This window comes from Trematomus bernacchii, unplaced genomic scaffold, assembly GCF_902827165.1.
Source record: "Trematomus bernacchii unplaced genomic scaffold, fTreBer1.1, whole genome shotgun sequence".
NCBI lineage: Eukaryota > Metazoa > Chordata > Actinopteri > Perciformes > Nototheniidae > Trematomus > Trematomus bernacchii.
This window is the reverse complement of record NW_022987824.1, coordinates 252,915-268,581: the sequence shown is the minus strand read 5'-3', so window position 1 is coordinate 268,581 and position 15,667 is coordinate 252,915. Positions and strand designations below refer to the sequence as shown.

Sequence of the window (15,667 nt, the reverse complement as noted above, 5' to 3'; positions counted from 1 at the left end):
AAAAGTAGAAGTACTCAGATCTTGTACTTGAGTAAAAGTAGAAGTACTCAGATCTTGTACTTGAGAGTAGAAGTACTCAGATCTTGTACTTGAGTAGAAGTACTCAGATCTTGTACTTGAGTAAAAGTAGAAGTACTCAGATCTTGTACTTGAGTAAAAGTAGAAGTACTCAGATCTTGTACTTGAGTAAAAGTAGAAGTACTCAGATCTTGTACTTGAGTAAAAGTAGAAGTACTCAGATCTTGTACTTGAGTAAAAGTAGAAGTACTCAGATCTTGTACTTGAGTAAAAGTAGAAGTACTCAGATCTTGTACTTGAGTAAAAGTAGAAGTACTCAGATCTTGTACTTGAGTAAAAGTAGAAGTACTCAGGTCTTGTACTTGAGTAAAAGTAGAAGTACTCAGATCTTGTACTTGAGTAAAGTAGAAGTACTCAGGTCTTGTACTTGAGTAAAAGTAGAAGTACTCAGATCTTGTACTTGAGTAAAAGTAGAAGTACTCAGGTCTTGTACTTGAGTAAAAGTAGAAGTACTCAGATCTTGTACTTAGTAAAAGTAGAAGTACTCAGATCTTGTACTTGAGTAAAAGTAGAAGTACTCAGATCTTGTACTTGAGTAAAAGTAGAAGTACCAGAGTGTAGGAATACTCTGTTACAGTAAAAGTACTGCATTCAAAATGTTCCTCAAGTGAAAGTAGAAAAGTATTCTCATCAAAATATAGTGAAAGTAGAGACAGTAAAAGTAGTCATTGTGCAGATTGGTCCATTTCAGAATAATATATATGATATGTTTTATAATGATTGATCATGAAAGTGTTCTCAAAGCTGGTAAAGGTGCAGCTAGTTTGAATGACTTTGTATACTGCAGGGTAGCTTGTGGATTTACTCCAGGTGGAACTAAAGTCTGATTTAACACTTGATTTAAGTAGAGACTACATACTGATATATAAAGTATATAACTGCATTACCCGGTTTGAATTAAAATAAAAGCAGGAAAGTGAAAGGAAATGGTTGCAGATAATATTTGAAAAAATTACACTTTAAGCAATATGTGCCTCATTTTCTACACCGATCACTATATCACTCGCACCGCTCATTAAACACTGCGAGACTGTATTTGATCATTTTTCAGTATTTATTGCATATTTCTCTTTGTGGTTTAACAAGTTAGGAACATAAAAACACAAACTAGTTACGCAATAAGATGTAACATGTTTAATAAGCTCAGAAACATGATCTGCATTTAATAATACAAATAATACAAATAGTAGTAATAATATACCTAATAAAGATATATATATATATATGATGGTGATGATTATTATTATGATGATGATGAGGATAAGGATGATGGTGATGCTGATCTTCCTCCTTTGATCATCTGGTGTATTTATTATTGTTTCTGTTGTATTGTATCTGATCAATACCTCATGTGACGTCATTTCCCTTCCTGTTTCTGGGGGGAGTCGGTGAGGAGAGAAGCTGCTGATCTCAGATCTGTGTTTCTCTCTCTGCGGGTGTTTCTCTTCTCCATCTCTCCTCCGTCTCTCCTCCATCCCTCCCCCGTCTCTCCTCTCCTGCTGGCCGGCCTCGGTGCTCTCTGCTCGGCTGGCGGCGGCTCGGAGGGTCGGTGTCTCGCTCCGTCATGGTGCAGAAGTCCCAGAACGGCGGGGTGTTCCCCGGAGCTCAGGCCGACCAGAAGAAGCTGAAGGTCGGTTTCGTGGGACTGGAATCCGGAGGGACCGAGTCCAGGGACGGAGCTCTGCTGATAGCCGGTAAACAGCGTGTGTGTGTGTGTGTGTGTGTGTGTGTGTGTGTGTGTGTGTGTGTGTGTGTGTGTGTGTGTGTGTGTGTGTGTGTGTGTGAGAGTATAATTAATGTGTATTTTATTGAATATGTAATGCGTGGAACCAGAGGCGGTTCCTCTGCAGATCTCCAGTAAACATGAGAACCTTCATCATGATGAACACAACAAAATAACAGCTGCTGGACCAATGAGGATGGAGAGAGCTTCACAGTGAGCTGGAATATGATTGGCTGATGGCTCCAAACCTTATAGCTTATAAAAGTTCAACAATGAAAATATGCAGGTGTTAGTTTGTATACATGTTAGTGTGTACATGTACATGTGCAGCTGTTAGTGTGTACATGTACATGTGCAGCTGTTAGTGTGTACATGTACATGTGCAGCTGTTAGTGTGTACATGTACATGTGCAGCTGTTAGTGTGTACATATACACGTGCAGCTGTTAGTGTGTACATGTACATGTGCAGCTGTTAGTGTGTACATATACACGTGCAGCTGTTAGTGTGTACATGTACATGTGCAGCTGTTAGTGTGTACATGTACATGTGCAGCTGTTAGTGTGTATATAGATTACCCTATATTTGAGTGCTACATTTTATGGTATTTCATTTTATTGTTTTTTACTGTAATTTTGTCTTTTTATCTCGTTTTATTTTTATCTCGTTTTATTTCAGGTTTCTCATGTTTTTTATATAATGTTCTTGTAATTGTAACAGTATTGTACACGGTCATGTGTGTTAGTTATTCTGTGAAGCCCAGACAGACGTGTTTTGTGATACTGGGCTTTATAAATAAACTTTGATTTGATGTTTAATGTGTATTTCTACCTGTGCAGGTGTTAGTGTGTGTATATATATATATATAGTGTGTATTTGTACCTGTACAGGTGTTAGTGTGTATATATATATATAGTGTGTATTTGTACCTGTACAGGTGTTAATGTGTATTTGTACCTGTGCAGGTGTTAATGTGTATTTGTACCTGTGCAGGTGTTAATGTGTGTATTTGTACCTGTGCAGGTGTTAATGTGTGTATTTGTACCTGTGCAGGTGTTAATGTGTGTATTTGTACCTGTGCAGGTGTTAATGTGTGTATTTGTACCTGTGCAGGTGTTAATGGGTAATTGTACCTGTGCAGGTGTTAATGGGTAATTGTACCTGTGCAGGTGTTAATGTGTATTTGTACCTGTGCAGGTGTTAATGTGTGTATTTGTACCTGTGCAGGTGTTAATGTGTGTATTTGTACCTGTGCAGGTGTTAATGGGTAATTGTACCTGTGCAGGTGTTAATGGGTAATTGTACCTGTGCAGGTGTTAATGTGTGTATTTGTACCTGTGCAGGTGTTAATGTGTGTATTTGTACCTGTGCAGGTGTTAATGGGTAATTGTACCTGTGCAGGTGTTAATGTGTGTATTTGTACCTGTGCAGGTGTTCATGTGTGTATTTGTACCTGTGCAGGTGTTCATGTGTGTATTTGTACCTGTGCAGGTGTTAATGTGTGTATTTGTACCTGTGCAGGTGTTAATGTGTGTATTTGTACCTGTGCAGGTGTTAATGTGTGTATATATATATACAACGTGTGTATTTGTACCTGCAGGTGTTAATGTGTGTATTTGTACCTGTGCAGGTGTTAATGTGTGTATATATATATATAACGTGTGTATTTGTACCTGTGCAGGTGTTAATGTGTGTATTTGTACCTGTGCAGGTGTTAATGTGTGTATATATATATATAACGTGTGTATTTGTACCTGTGCAGGTGTTAATGTGTGTATATATATATATAACGTGTGTATTTGTACCTGTACAGGTGTTAATGTGTATTTGTACCTGTGCAGGTGTTAATGTGTGTATTTGTACCTGTGCAGGTGTTAATGTGTGTATATATATATAACGTGTGTATTTGTACCTGTACAGGTGTTAATGTGTATTTGTACCTGTGCAGGTGTTAATGTGTGTATTTGTACCTGTGCAGGTGTTAATGTGTATTTGTACCTGTGCAGGTGTTAATGTGTGTATTTGTACCTGTGCAGGTGTTAATGTGTGTATATATATATAACGTGTGTATTTGTACCTGCAGGTGTTAATGTGTGTATTTGTACCTGTGCAGGTGTTAATGTGTGTATTTGTACCTGTGCAGGTGTTAATGTGTGTATATATATATATAACGTGTGTATTTGTACCTGTGCAGGTGTTAATGTGTGTATATATATATATATAACGTGTGTATTTGTACCTGTGCAGGTGTTAATGTGTGTATATATATATATAACGTGTGTATTTGTACCTGCAGGTGTTAATGTGTGTATATATATAACGTGTGTATTTGTACCTGCAGGTGTTAATGTGTGTATATATATAACGTGTGTATTTGTACCTGCAGGTGTTAATGTGTGTATATATATAACGTGTGTATTTGTACCTGCAGGTGTTAATGTGTGTATATATATAACGTGTGTATTTGTACCTGCAGGTGTTAATGTGTGTATATATATAACGTGTGTATTTGTACCTGCAGGTGTGGAGGAGGGCCCTCGGCGGCAGCGCAGCAGTGTGTCGGGGGGGAAGAAACCTCCCAAGAGAAACGCTCTGTATCGCCGTCTGCAGAACTTCCTGTACAACGTTCTGGAGAGGCCGAGAGGATGGGCCTTCATCTACCACGCATACGTGTAAATACCTGCTGGTTCTCTGGGTTCCTGATGGTTTAATGTCTGTTCTCTGGGTTCCTGCTGGTTTAATGTCTGTTCTCTGGGTTCCTGATGGTTTAATGTCTGTTCTCTGGGTTCCTGATGGTTTAATGTCTGTTCTCTGGGTTCCTGATGGTTTAATGTCTGTTCTCTAGGTTCCTGATGGTTTAATGTCTGTTCTCTGGGTTCCTGATGTTTAATGTCTGTTCTCTGGGTTCCTGATGGTTTTAATGTCTGTTCTCTGGGTTCCTGATAGTTAATGTCTGTTCTCTGATGGTTTCCTGATTAGTTTAATGTCTGTTCTCTGGGTTCCTGATGGTTTTAATGTCTGTTCTCTGGGTTCCTGAGGTTTAAATGTCCTGTTCTCTGGGTTCCTGCTGGTTTAATGTCTGTTCTCTGGGTTCCTGATGGTTTATTAATGTCTGTTCTCTGGGTTCCTGATGGTTTAATGTCTGTTCTCTGGTTCCTGATGGTTAATGTCTTGTTCTCTGTGTTCCTGATTGTTAATGTCTGTTCTCTGGGTTCCTGATAGTTTAATGTCTGTTCTCTGATGGTTCCTGATAGTTTAATGTCTGTTCTCTGGGTTCCTGATGGTTTAATGTCTGTTCTCTGGGTTCCTGATGGTTTAATGTCTGTTCTCTGGGTTCCTGATAGTTTAATGTCTGTTCTCTGGGTTCCTGATGGTTTAATGTCTGTTCTCTGGGTTCCTGATGGTTTAATGTCTGTTCTCTGGGTTCCTGCTGGTTTAATGTCTGTTCTCTAGGTTCCTGATAGTTTAATGTCTGTTCTCTGGGTTCCTGATGGTTTAATGTCTGTTCTCTGGGTTCCTGCTGGTTTAATGTCTGTTCTCTGGGTTCCTGATGGTTTAATGTCTGTTCTCTGGGTTCCTGATGGTTTAATGTCTGTTCTCTAGGTTCCTGATAGTTTAATGTCTGTTCTCTAGGTTCCTGCTAGTTTAATGTCTGTTCTCTAGGTTCCTGATGGTTTAATGTCTGTTCTCTGGGTTCCTGATGGTTTAATGTCTGTTCTCTAGGTTCCTGATGGTTTAATGTCTGTTCTCTAGGTTCCTGCTAGTTTAATGTCTGTTCTCTGGGGTCCTGATAGTTTAATGTCTGTTCTCTGGGTTCCTGATGGTTTAATGTCTGTTCTCTAGGTTCCTGATGGTTTAATGTCTGTTCTCTGGGTTCCTGATGGTTTAATGTCTGTTCTCTGGGTTCCTGCTGGTTTAATGTCTGTTCTCTGGGTTCCTGATGGTTTAATGTCTGTTCTCTGGGTTCCTGATAGTTTAATGTCTGTTCTCTGGGTTCCTGATAGTTTAATGTCTGTTCTCTGGGTTCCTGATAGTTTAATGTCTGTTCTCTGGGTTCCTGCTGGTTTAATGTCTGTTCTCTGGGTTCCTGATGGTTTAATGTCTGTTCTCTGGGTTCCTGATGGTTTAATGTCTGTTCTCTGGGTTCCTGATGGTTTAATGTCTGTTCTCTGGGTTCCTGCTAGTTTAATGTCTGTTCTCTAGGTTCCTGATGGTTTAATGTCTGTTCTCTGGGTTCCTGATGGTTTAATGTCTGTTCTCTGGGTTCCTGATGGTTTAATGTCTGTTCTCTGGGTTCCTGCTGGTTTAATGTCTGTTCTCTGGGTTCCTGATGGTTTAATGTCTGTTCTCTGGGTTCCTGATAGTTTAATGTCTGTTCTCTGGGTTCCTGATAGTTTAATGTCTGTTCTCTGGGTTCCTGATAGTTTAATGTCTGTTCTCTGGGTTCCTGCTGGTTTAATGTCTGTTCTCTGGGTTCCTGATGGTTTAATGTCTGTTCTCTGGGTTCCTGATGGTTTAATGTCTGTTCTCTGGGTTCCTGATGGTTTAATGTCTGTTCTCTGGGTTCCTGCTAGTTTAATGTCTGTTCTCTGGGTTCCTGATAGTTTAATGTCTGTTCTCTGGGTTCCTGCTAGTTTAATGTCTGTTCTCTGGGTTCCTGATAGTTTAATGTCTGTTCTCTGGGTTCCTGCTGGTTTAATGTCTGTTCTCTGGGTTCCTGATAGTTTTAATGTCTGTTCTCTGGGTTCCTGCTGGTTTAATGTCTGTTCTCTGGGTTCCTGATGGTTTAATGTCTGTTCTCTGGGTTCCTGATGGTTTAATGTCTGTTCTCTGGGTTCCTGATAGTTTAATGTCTGTTCTCTGGGTTCCTGCTGGTTTAATGTCTGTTCTCTGGGTTCCTGATAGTTTAATGTCTGTTCTCTGGGTTCCTGCTGGTTTAATGTCTGTTCTCTGGGTTCCTGATGGTTTAATGTCTGTTCTCTGGGTTCCTGATGGTTTAATGTCTGTTCTCTGGGTTCCTGATAGTTTAATGTCTGTTCTCTGGGTTCCTGCTAGTTTAATGTCTGTTCTCTGGGTTCCTGATAGTTTAATGTCTGTTCTCTGGGTTCCTGCTGGTTTAATGTCTGTTCTCTAGGTTCCTGATGGTTTAATGTCTGTTCTCTGATGGTTCCTGATGGTTTAATGTCTGTTCTCTAGGTTCCTGATGGTTTAATGTCTGTTCTCTGATGGTTCCTGATGGTTTAATGTCTGTTCTCTAGGTTCCTGATGGTTTAATGTCTGTTCTCTAGGTTCCTGATGGTTTAATGTCTGTTCTCTGATGGTTCCTGATGGTTTAATGTCTGTTCTCTAGGTTCCTGATGGTTTAATGTCTGTTCTCTGATGGTTCCTGATGGTTTAATGTCTGTTCTCTAGGTTCCTGATGGTTTAATGTCTGTTCTCTGGGTTCCTGATGGTTTAATGTCTGTTCTCTAGGTTCCTGATGGTTTAATGTCTGTTCTCTGGGTTCCTGATGGTTTAATGTCTGTTCTCTGGGTTCCTGATGGTTTAATGTCTGTTCTCTAGGTTCCTGATGGTTTAATGTCTGTTCTCTAGGTTCCTGATGGTTTAATGTCTGTTCTCTGGGTTCCTGATGGTTTAATGTCTGTTCTCTGGGTTCCTGATGGTTTAATGTCTGTTCTCTAGGTTCCTGATGGTTTAATGTCTGTTCTCTGGGTTCCTGCTGGTTTAATGTCTGTTCTCTGGGTTCCTGATGGTTTAATGTCTGTTCTCTGATGGTTCCTGATGGTTTAATGTCTGTTCTCTGGGTTCCTGATGGTTTAATGTCTGTTCTCTGGGTTCCTGATGGTTTAATGTCTGTTCTCTGGGTTCCTGCTAGTTTAATGTCTGTTCTCTGGGTTCCTGATAGTTTAATGTCTGTTCTCTGGGTTCCTGATAGTTTAATGTCTGTTCTCTGGGTTCCTGATGGTTTAATGTCTGTTCTCTGGGTTCCTGATGGTTTAATGTCTGTTCTCTGGGTTCCTGCTGGTTTAATGTCTGTTCTCTGATGGTTCCTGATGGTTTAATGTCTGTTCTCTGGGTTCCTGATGGTTTAATGTCTGTTCTCTGGGTTCCTGATGGTTTAATGTCTGTTCTCTGGGTTCCTGATGGTTTAATGTCTGTTCTCTGGGTTCCTGATAGTTTAATGTCTGTTCTCTGGGTTCCTGATGGTTTAATGTCTGTTCTCTGGGTTCCTGATAGTTAATGTCTGTTCTCTGGGTTCCTGATGGTTTAATGTCTGTTCTCTGGGTTCCTGATGGTTTAATGTCTGTTCTCTGGGTTCCTGATAGTTTAATGTCTGTTCTCTGGGTTCCTGATGGTTTAATGTCTGTTCTCTGGGTTCCTGATAGTTTAATGTCTGTTCTCTGGGTTCCTGATGGTTTAATGTCTGTTCTCTGATGGTTCCTGATGGTTTAATGTCTGTTCTCTGGGTTCCTGATAGTTTAATGTCTGTTCTCTGGGTTCCTGATAGTTTAATGTCTGTTCTCTGGGTTCCTGATGGTTTAATGTCTGTTCTCTGGGTTCCTGATGGTTTAATGTCTGTTCTCTGATGGTTCCTGATGGTTTAATGTCTGTTCTCTGGGTTCCTGCTGGTTTAATGTCTGTTCTCTGATGGTTCCTGATGGTTTAATGTCTGTTCTCTGGGTTCCTGATGGTTTAATGTCTGTTCTCTAGGTTCCTGATGGTTTAATGTCTGTTCTCTGGGTTCCTGCTAGTTTAATGTCTGTTCTCTGGGTTCCTGATGGTTTAATGTCTGTTCTCTGGGTTCCTGATAGTTTAATGTCTGTTCTCTGGGTTCCTGATAGTTTAATGTCTGTTCTCTGGGTTCCTGATAGTTTAATGTCTGTTCTCTAGGTTCCTGATGGTTTAATGTCTGTTCTCTGGGTTCCTGCTGGTTTAATGTCTGTTCTCTAGGTTCCTGATGGTTTAATGTCTGTTCTCTAGAGTCTAGGTTCCTGATGGTTTAATGTCTGTTCTCCGATCAGGTTCCTGCTGGTGTTCTCCTGTCTGGTTCTCTCTGTGTTCTCCACCATCAGAGAGTATGAGAAGAGTTCAGAGGACGCGCTCTACATTCTGGTAAAACTCTAAAAATACATTTCCTTGTTTCTGCGATCTCAAAGGAGGAACTGAGATTTAATGTTCTGAGATTTTCAGTTTTAGTCATTGGTTCTTTTAGTTAGTCAATCAAGTGGAAGTTCCCTAAAGGTCTACGCAGTTTGTTCTTAGTGAAAGAAAACTCACATTACATTGAACATTCTTTCTTTTTTTTTAAAACTGTATTTTTACCTTGTTCACACTTTACAAGAAAAACACAAGGAATAACAGACAGGGGACAATACAGCACATCAACAACAACAAATAACAGACAGGGGACAATACAGCACATCAACAACAACAAATAACAGACAGGGGACAATACAGCACATCAACAACAACAAATAACAGACAGGGGACAATACAGCACATCAACAACAACAAATAACAGACAGGGGACAATACAGCACATCAACAACAACACATCCATGTTGTTCCAGTTAATCCAACATAGGAAGAAGTTACAGATGTATTATAACAGACAACATGGATACCACCCCTCCTCACTTGCACCAGTAATTGTTAACCGTATCAGAGTCTTAAAGAAAAGGTCAGTGTCTCCATATGAAACAAGTCATTAACAATAAGGATGCATCCTCCCTGTGTTGGAGCACTGCACAGGTTCAGTCAGTCAGTGGATCCCGACTGTGCTCACGCTGAAAAGGGAAGTATATAACAGTCTTTCTTCCTGTCCATGTGACCACAGTTAATAACGTTTCACTTCCATTGTTTACCAGCTGCACGTCTGTTACTGATCAGTGCTGAGATCACATGATTAATACACATATGTGTGGGGGAAACTTCTGTGTAGCATGGAGTCACCGACTCAGGAAGGAGACACGGTGAGAGCTGGAGCTTTGATGTCAAACACTGATGGGTTTATTCAGAGTATCAGCCGGAGGATTCACATCACAAGTCAAAGAGTCAGAGGTTCTGACTACACGGTAGAGTTGCCACGTCAATTCTGAAGAGCCTCTCTCTATGCTAGACCTTTTAACAGGTTCACAGAGAGAAATCAACATCTCTGAAGGAGTAGACTAAACAGCTGGGAACACCGAACCACCTGCGTCCGACACTCATGGCCTCAAGGATTTCACATCTTAGAGTCCACAAACACCGATAAGGAAGTGCCTCAGCGTTCTCACAACAAGTACCCTTCGTGCCAGACAAGTTGACCGGTCACAAACTGGTGACAACACATATGGCACCAAGGCCTTTCCTTAAAGGAGATAACAGACGTCAGAGTAGATCATAAAACGTCACAGAGCAAAAGGTTAGATATCTAGAAGAATTATTCCTTAACAATATGATCATATTTTGTAAAAAATCCAAGGCCTTTTAAATCAGTTTTGTTTATTTCTGTTCTAGTTTTTGTTTGTGTCCCTCTGTATTACATCTGGCAAGAAAACAGAGATAAACGTGAATTGATGAAAGCATTATATTTGTGTTTTATTGTTACTACTTTCTCTTGATATGGTGATAATATTTTCATTATCATTTGTGTCCGGCCTGTTGGTAGTTTCATCCTGCTGTCCTACACTACATGGTTAACACAATGACTCTCTCTATACATCCTTTATGTAACCAGGTACAAGTCTCATTGAGATTATAATCTCTTCTTCCAGAGCGCCCTGGCCAAGAGGCAAGAGCATGAACAAAGTTACAACAGATGAATACAAAACAATACAGGCCGACAAATACAGCTGTAAAACACAAATGAAACGGCACATTAACCAGTCAATGTGCAAATAAAAGAAACTATTATAAAACATTACAAACTAGCACAATTTAAAACGATTTCAATTATAAGAGCAATCACATCGACCAATGGATTCTTGTTCTCTGTCCTTTAAGATGGACTTGAATCACTGAAGGGGGTTCTTCAGCAGATTGATGGTTAATGATGGGTTTCTAGAAGAGTTGTTGTTATTGTTGTTGTTGTGTGAAACAGGAAGTGGTCACCATCGTGGTGTTCGGGGTGGAGTACATGGTGAGGATCTGGGCTGCAGGATGCTGCTGCAGATACAGAGGATGGAGAGGAAGACTGAAGTTCTCCAGGAAACCTTTCTGTGTCATCGGTGAGTGAGAATTACTTTAAAGAGTCCTCTCCTGCTGATGTGCAGGTGTATATCAGTATGTAGTGTCTCTACTTTAAAGAGTCCTCTCCTGCTGATGTTCAGGTGTATATCAGTATGTAGTGTCTCTACTTTAAAGAGTCTCTCCTGCTGATGTTCAGGTGTATATCAGTATGTAGTGTCTCTACTTTAAAGAGTCCTCTCCTGCTGATGTTCAGGTGTATATCAGTATGTAGTGTCTCTACTTTAAAGAGTCCTCTCCTGCTGATGTTCAGGTGTATCAGTATGTAGTGTCTCTACTTTAAAGAGTCCTCTCCTGCTGATGTTCAGGTGTATATCAGTATGTAGTGTCTCTACTTTAAAGAGTCCTCTCCTGCTGATGTTCAGGTGTATATCAGTATGTAGTGTCTCTACTTTAAAGAGTCCTCTCTGCTGATGTTCAGGTGTATATCAGTATGTAGTGTCTCTACTTTAAAGAGTCCTCTCCTGCATGATGTTCAGGTGTATATCAGTATGTAGTGTCTCTACTTTAAAGAGTCCTCTCCTGCTGATGTTCAGAGTGTATCAGTATGTAGTGTCTCTACTTTAAAGAGGTCCTCTCCTGCTGATGTTCAGGTGTATATCAGTATGTAGTGTCTCTACTTAAGAGAGTCCTCTCCTGCTGATGTTCAGGTGTATATCAGTATGTAGTGTCTCTACTTTAAAGAGTCCTCTCCTGCTGATGTTCAGGTGTATATCAGTATGTAGTGTCTCTACTTTAAAGAGTCCTCTCCTGCTGAGAGTCCTCTCCTGCTGATGTTCAGGTGTATATCAGTATGTAGTGTCTCTACTTTAAAGAGTCCTCTCCTGCTGATGTTCAGGTCGTATATCAGTATGTAGTGTCTCTACTTTAAAGAGTCCTCTCCTGCTGATGTTCAGGTGTATCAGTATGTAGTGTCTCTACTTTAAAGAGTCCTCTCCTGCTGATGTTCAGGTGTATATCAGTATGTAGTGTCTCTACTTTAAAGAGTCCTCTCCTGCTGATGTTCAGGTGTATATCAGTATGTAGTGTCTCTACTTTAAAGAGTCTCTCCTGCTGATGTTCAGGTGTATCAGTATGTAGTGTCTCTACTTTAAAGAGTCCTCTCCTGCTGATGTTCAGGTGTATATCAGTATGTAGTGTCTCTACTTTAAAGAGTCCTCTCCTGCTGATGTTCAGGTGTATATCAGTATGTAGTGTCTCTACTTTAAAGAGTCCTCTCCTGCTGATGTTCAGGTGTATATCAGTATGTAGTGTCTCTACTTTAAAGAGTCCTCTCCTGCTGATGTTCAGGTGTATATCAGTATGTAGTGTCTCTACTTTAAAGAGTCCTCTCCTGCTGATGTTCAGGTGTATATCAGTATGTAGTGTCTCTACTTTAAAGAGTCCTCTCCTGTCCCTCTGCAGACATCATGGTGTTGATCGCCTCCATCTCAGTGCTGGCTGCAGGGACCCAGGGGAACGTGTTTGCTACCTCTGCCATCCGGTCTCTGCGCTTCCTTCAGATCCTCAGGATGATCCGGATGGATCGTCGGGGGGGAACCTGGAAGCTGCTGGGATCTGTTGTTTACGCTCACAGCAAGGTACGTAGTTGAAAGGATAGGGTGTATGTCAAGTTGGTATTTATGACATGTTGAGTGATTGATTTCTCACCCCCCATAACAGCTGTTCTGACACCTGACAGGGACAGAGTCACATAGGGTCAGCAGGGGTGGGGGGAAAGGAAGGGGGAGGGAGGAGGAATGTCAAATACCCCTTTAAACCATATATTATCACAAGAACAAAGGGGTCAATAACATATTATAACCCTCCTCTACATCCTTAAATGTCATGTAACCATATTATATCGCAAGAACAAAGGGGTCAATAAAGTCTTATTACCACCCTATTTAGGAACAATACGTTATAGGGGGCAATAAAACAATAAACAGCTATGAATGAAGACAATAGAGAGCTACAGTGACGCGTCCTAAAACCCGGAAGTAAGTTAGCATGTTACCACCTCCGGTTCCTTCAACAAAAACCAATGGGATCTCTCCATAGGGTTTAGGAAAATAGCTGGAAATAAGGTCTGTGGTTGAGACACATTGAAGAGACGGATCACGTTTTGTTCAGCCGGATAATCTCCACATGTCTGCCCTACTTTTATCATTTTCTAATCATAAATCTATCGATCATAAATCTATCGATTAGATTAGAGACATGCTGATATCCAAGAGAGGGAGTTACACAGTCACAAGATGGAGGAATAGAAAGCAGTATTCAATGTTTACTTCAGATTAGCTCCACGTCAGAAATGATCATGCTTGTCATATGTCTATCTCCATAGAGGCTGAATCATCATGTTAATCCCATAGCTATCATATGCCTCAAACAGTCCTGATGCTCTTCTAGGTAATCAGACATCCTGTCATGTCACAGCTACAGTTGGGATACTTTGTTAGCACGTTACTCTCATGTTGGAAGAGGACATTCAGGATTTCACAACTGTTTTAATCTCAAAGATCACGGAAATATAACAGAGAACATTGAATGTAAACATTTGTATGTTTGGCAGCCCTTCTTTCATAGGTTTAAAGAAAGGGACAAATAATGGAATCTAGTCTATGAGCAGCTCATATAGTCTGCCTGTGAACCTGGAAATGTTGAGTACCCCAAGTGTTATGTTAGAAATGTACAGTAGGGTCTCCAGCTCATAGAAACTGCCGGATGATAACCTGCATATGTGGGAGGACATTAGCACAGTTAGCATAAGTTGCGTTTATTAGCATAAATAAACTATGTTGACAATAGTTTAAAAATGGCTTGGCCGATTTGGACAGTTTTGGAGTGGTTTTGGGGGTTATTGAGGATGCTGAATACATGTCCGACATTTTAACCTGAAAATGGTCATATCTGTTCTCTCTGTGACTTTCATGCATTTTGGGTCGATTTTGAAGATAATAATGTTCATCTTGTGTTCTCTATATCCAACCCTCCTAATGGTAGTCCAAATCAGTCAACAGAGAGAACAGATAGCGCTGTGTCAGCAGGGTTTCCATTGGTCCTGTATTGATCACATGATCTCCATTGGTCCTGTATTGATCACATGATCTCCATTGGTCCTGTATTGATCACATGATCTCCATTGGTCCGTATGATCACATGATCTCCATTGGTCCTGTATTGATCACATGATCTCCATTGGTCCGGTATTGATCACATGATCTCCATTGGTCCTGTATTGATCACATGATCTCCATTGGTCCTGTATTGATCACATGATCTCCATTGGTCCTGTATTGATCACATGATCGCCATTGGTCCTGTATTGATCACATGATCTCCATTGGTCCTGTATTGATCACATGATCTCCATTGGTCCGGTATTGATCACATGATCTCCATTGGTCCTGTATTGATCACATGATCTCCATTGGTCCTGTATTGATCACATGATCGCCATTGGTCCTGTATTGATCACATGATCTCCATTGGTCCGGTATTGATCACATGATCTCCATTGGTCCTGTATTGATCACATGATCTCCATTGGTCCGGTATTGATCACATGATCTCCATTGGTCCTGTATTGATCACATGATCTCCATTGGTCCTGTATTGATCACATGACCTGTGTGTCTCAGGAGCTGATCACCGCCTGGTACATCGGCTTCCTGTGTCTCATCCTGGCCAGCTTCCTGGTGTATCTGGCAGAGAAAGAGGACAACGAACAGTTTGAGACGTATGCAGACGCCCTCTGGTGGGGACTGGTGAGTGTATTACATTAATCATAAGATATTGATCCCAATTGGAGAAAATAAATGTGTTCCAGCCTCATAAAACAAAACAAGGCATTGCACATAATGAGAAAGTAAGAAATAGACTATTCTAAAATAGAAATAAACCAACATTAGAGAGTTAGACAAATATACAGATGACCGTGAAGATAAGAAGTCTAAACTCTCTGAAAAATAAAAACAATATCGAAGGGATTGTTTTCTAAAATAAATACCTAACAATCGACAAATCAGGAAAAGAGAACAGATCTATTTGAACTTATAAGACATAGCTAACACATCATAGATACCACTTAGATACTCCTAATAGATGTTCCTTTAACCTTATCACAGATATGAACTTGGTTTCTGATTCTCATGGTTATTTTCTTTATTCAATTCATTTAATTGACTAGATTCTTCCAATGTGATGTAATTAAGTTATTACATTTAAACCAATTTGTTTAATAATTGCTATTCTTATCACGAAACATGAGTAAGAATCTCTTTATTTAATTCCCTCTGGTGTTAAGGATGTTATATTTCAGTTTGTTATTGTACTGCATGTGGACGACCTGTCCTCTGCAACGGAGCGATCTGATTGGTTTGTCTCTGTCTTAGATCACCTTGACGACCATCGGTTACGGAGACAAGTTCCGATCACCTGGAACGGCCCGACTGCTGGCAGCAACTTCACTCTGGTCGGGGTCTCCTTCTTCGCCCTGCCAGCTGTGAGACCTCTACCTGTCTGTCTCTCACCTGTCTCTCTCTCACCTGTCTCTCTTCACCTGTCTCTCTCACCTGTCTCTCACCTGTCTCTCTCTCACCTGTCTGTCTCTCACTGTCTCTCTTCACCTGTCTCTCTCATCACCTGTCTCTCTCTC

General features: G+C 40.6%; 1 protein-coding gene across 1 annotated transcript; it reads left to right on the top strand.

The window, feature by feature from the left end:
• Positions 1–1,424: 1,424 nt before the first annotated feature.
• Positions 1,425–15,514, top strand: kcnq2a (potassium voltage-gated channel, KQT-like subfamily, member 2a; the record flags this gene model as incomplete). The annotated part of the gene is given in 7 exon segments (XM_034151672.1): positions 1,425–1,772; positions 4,322–4,472; positions 8,823–8,913; positions 10,883–11,009; positions 12,433–12,608; positions 14,652–14,777; positions 15,405–15,514. Coding segments are annotated over 7 exon segments (911 nt in total), but the record flags the coding sequence as incomplete, so codon positions are not given.
• Between the last annotated feature and the right edge of the window lie 153 nt (positions 15,515–15,667).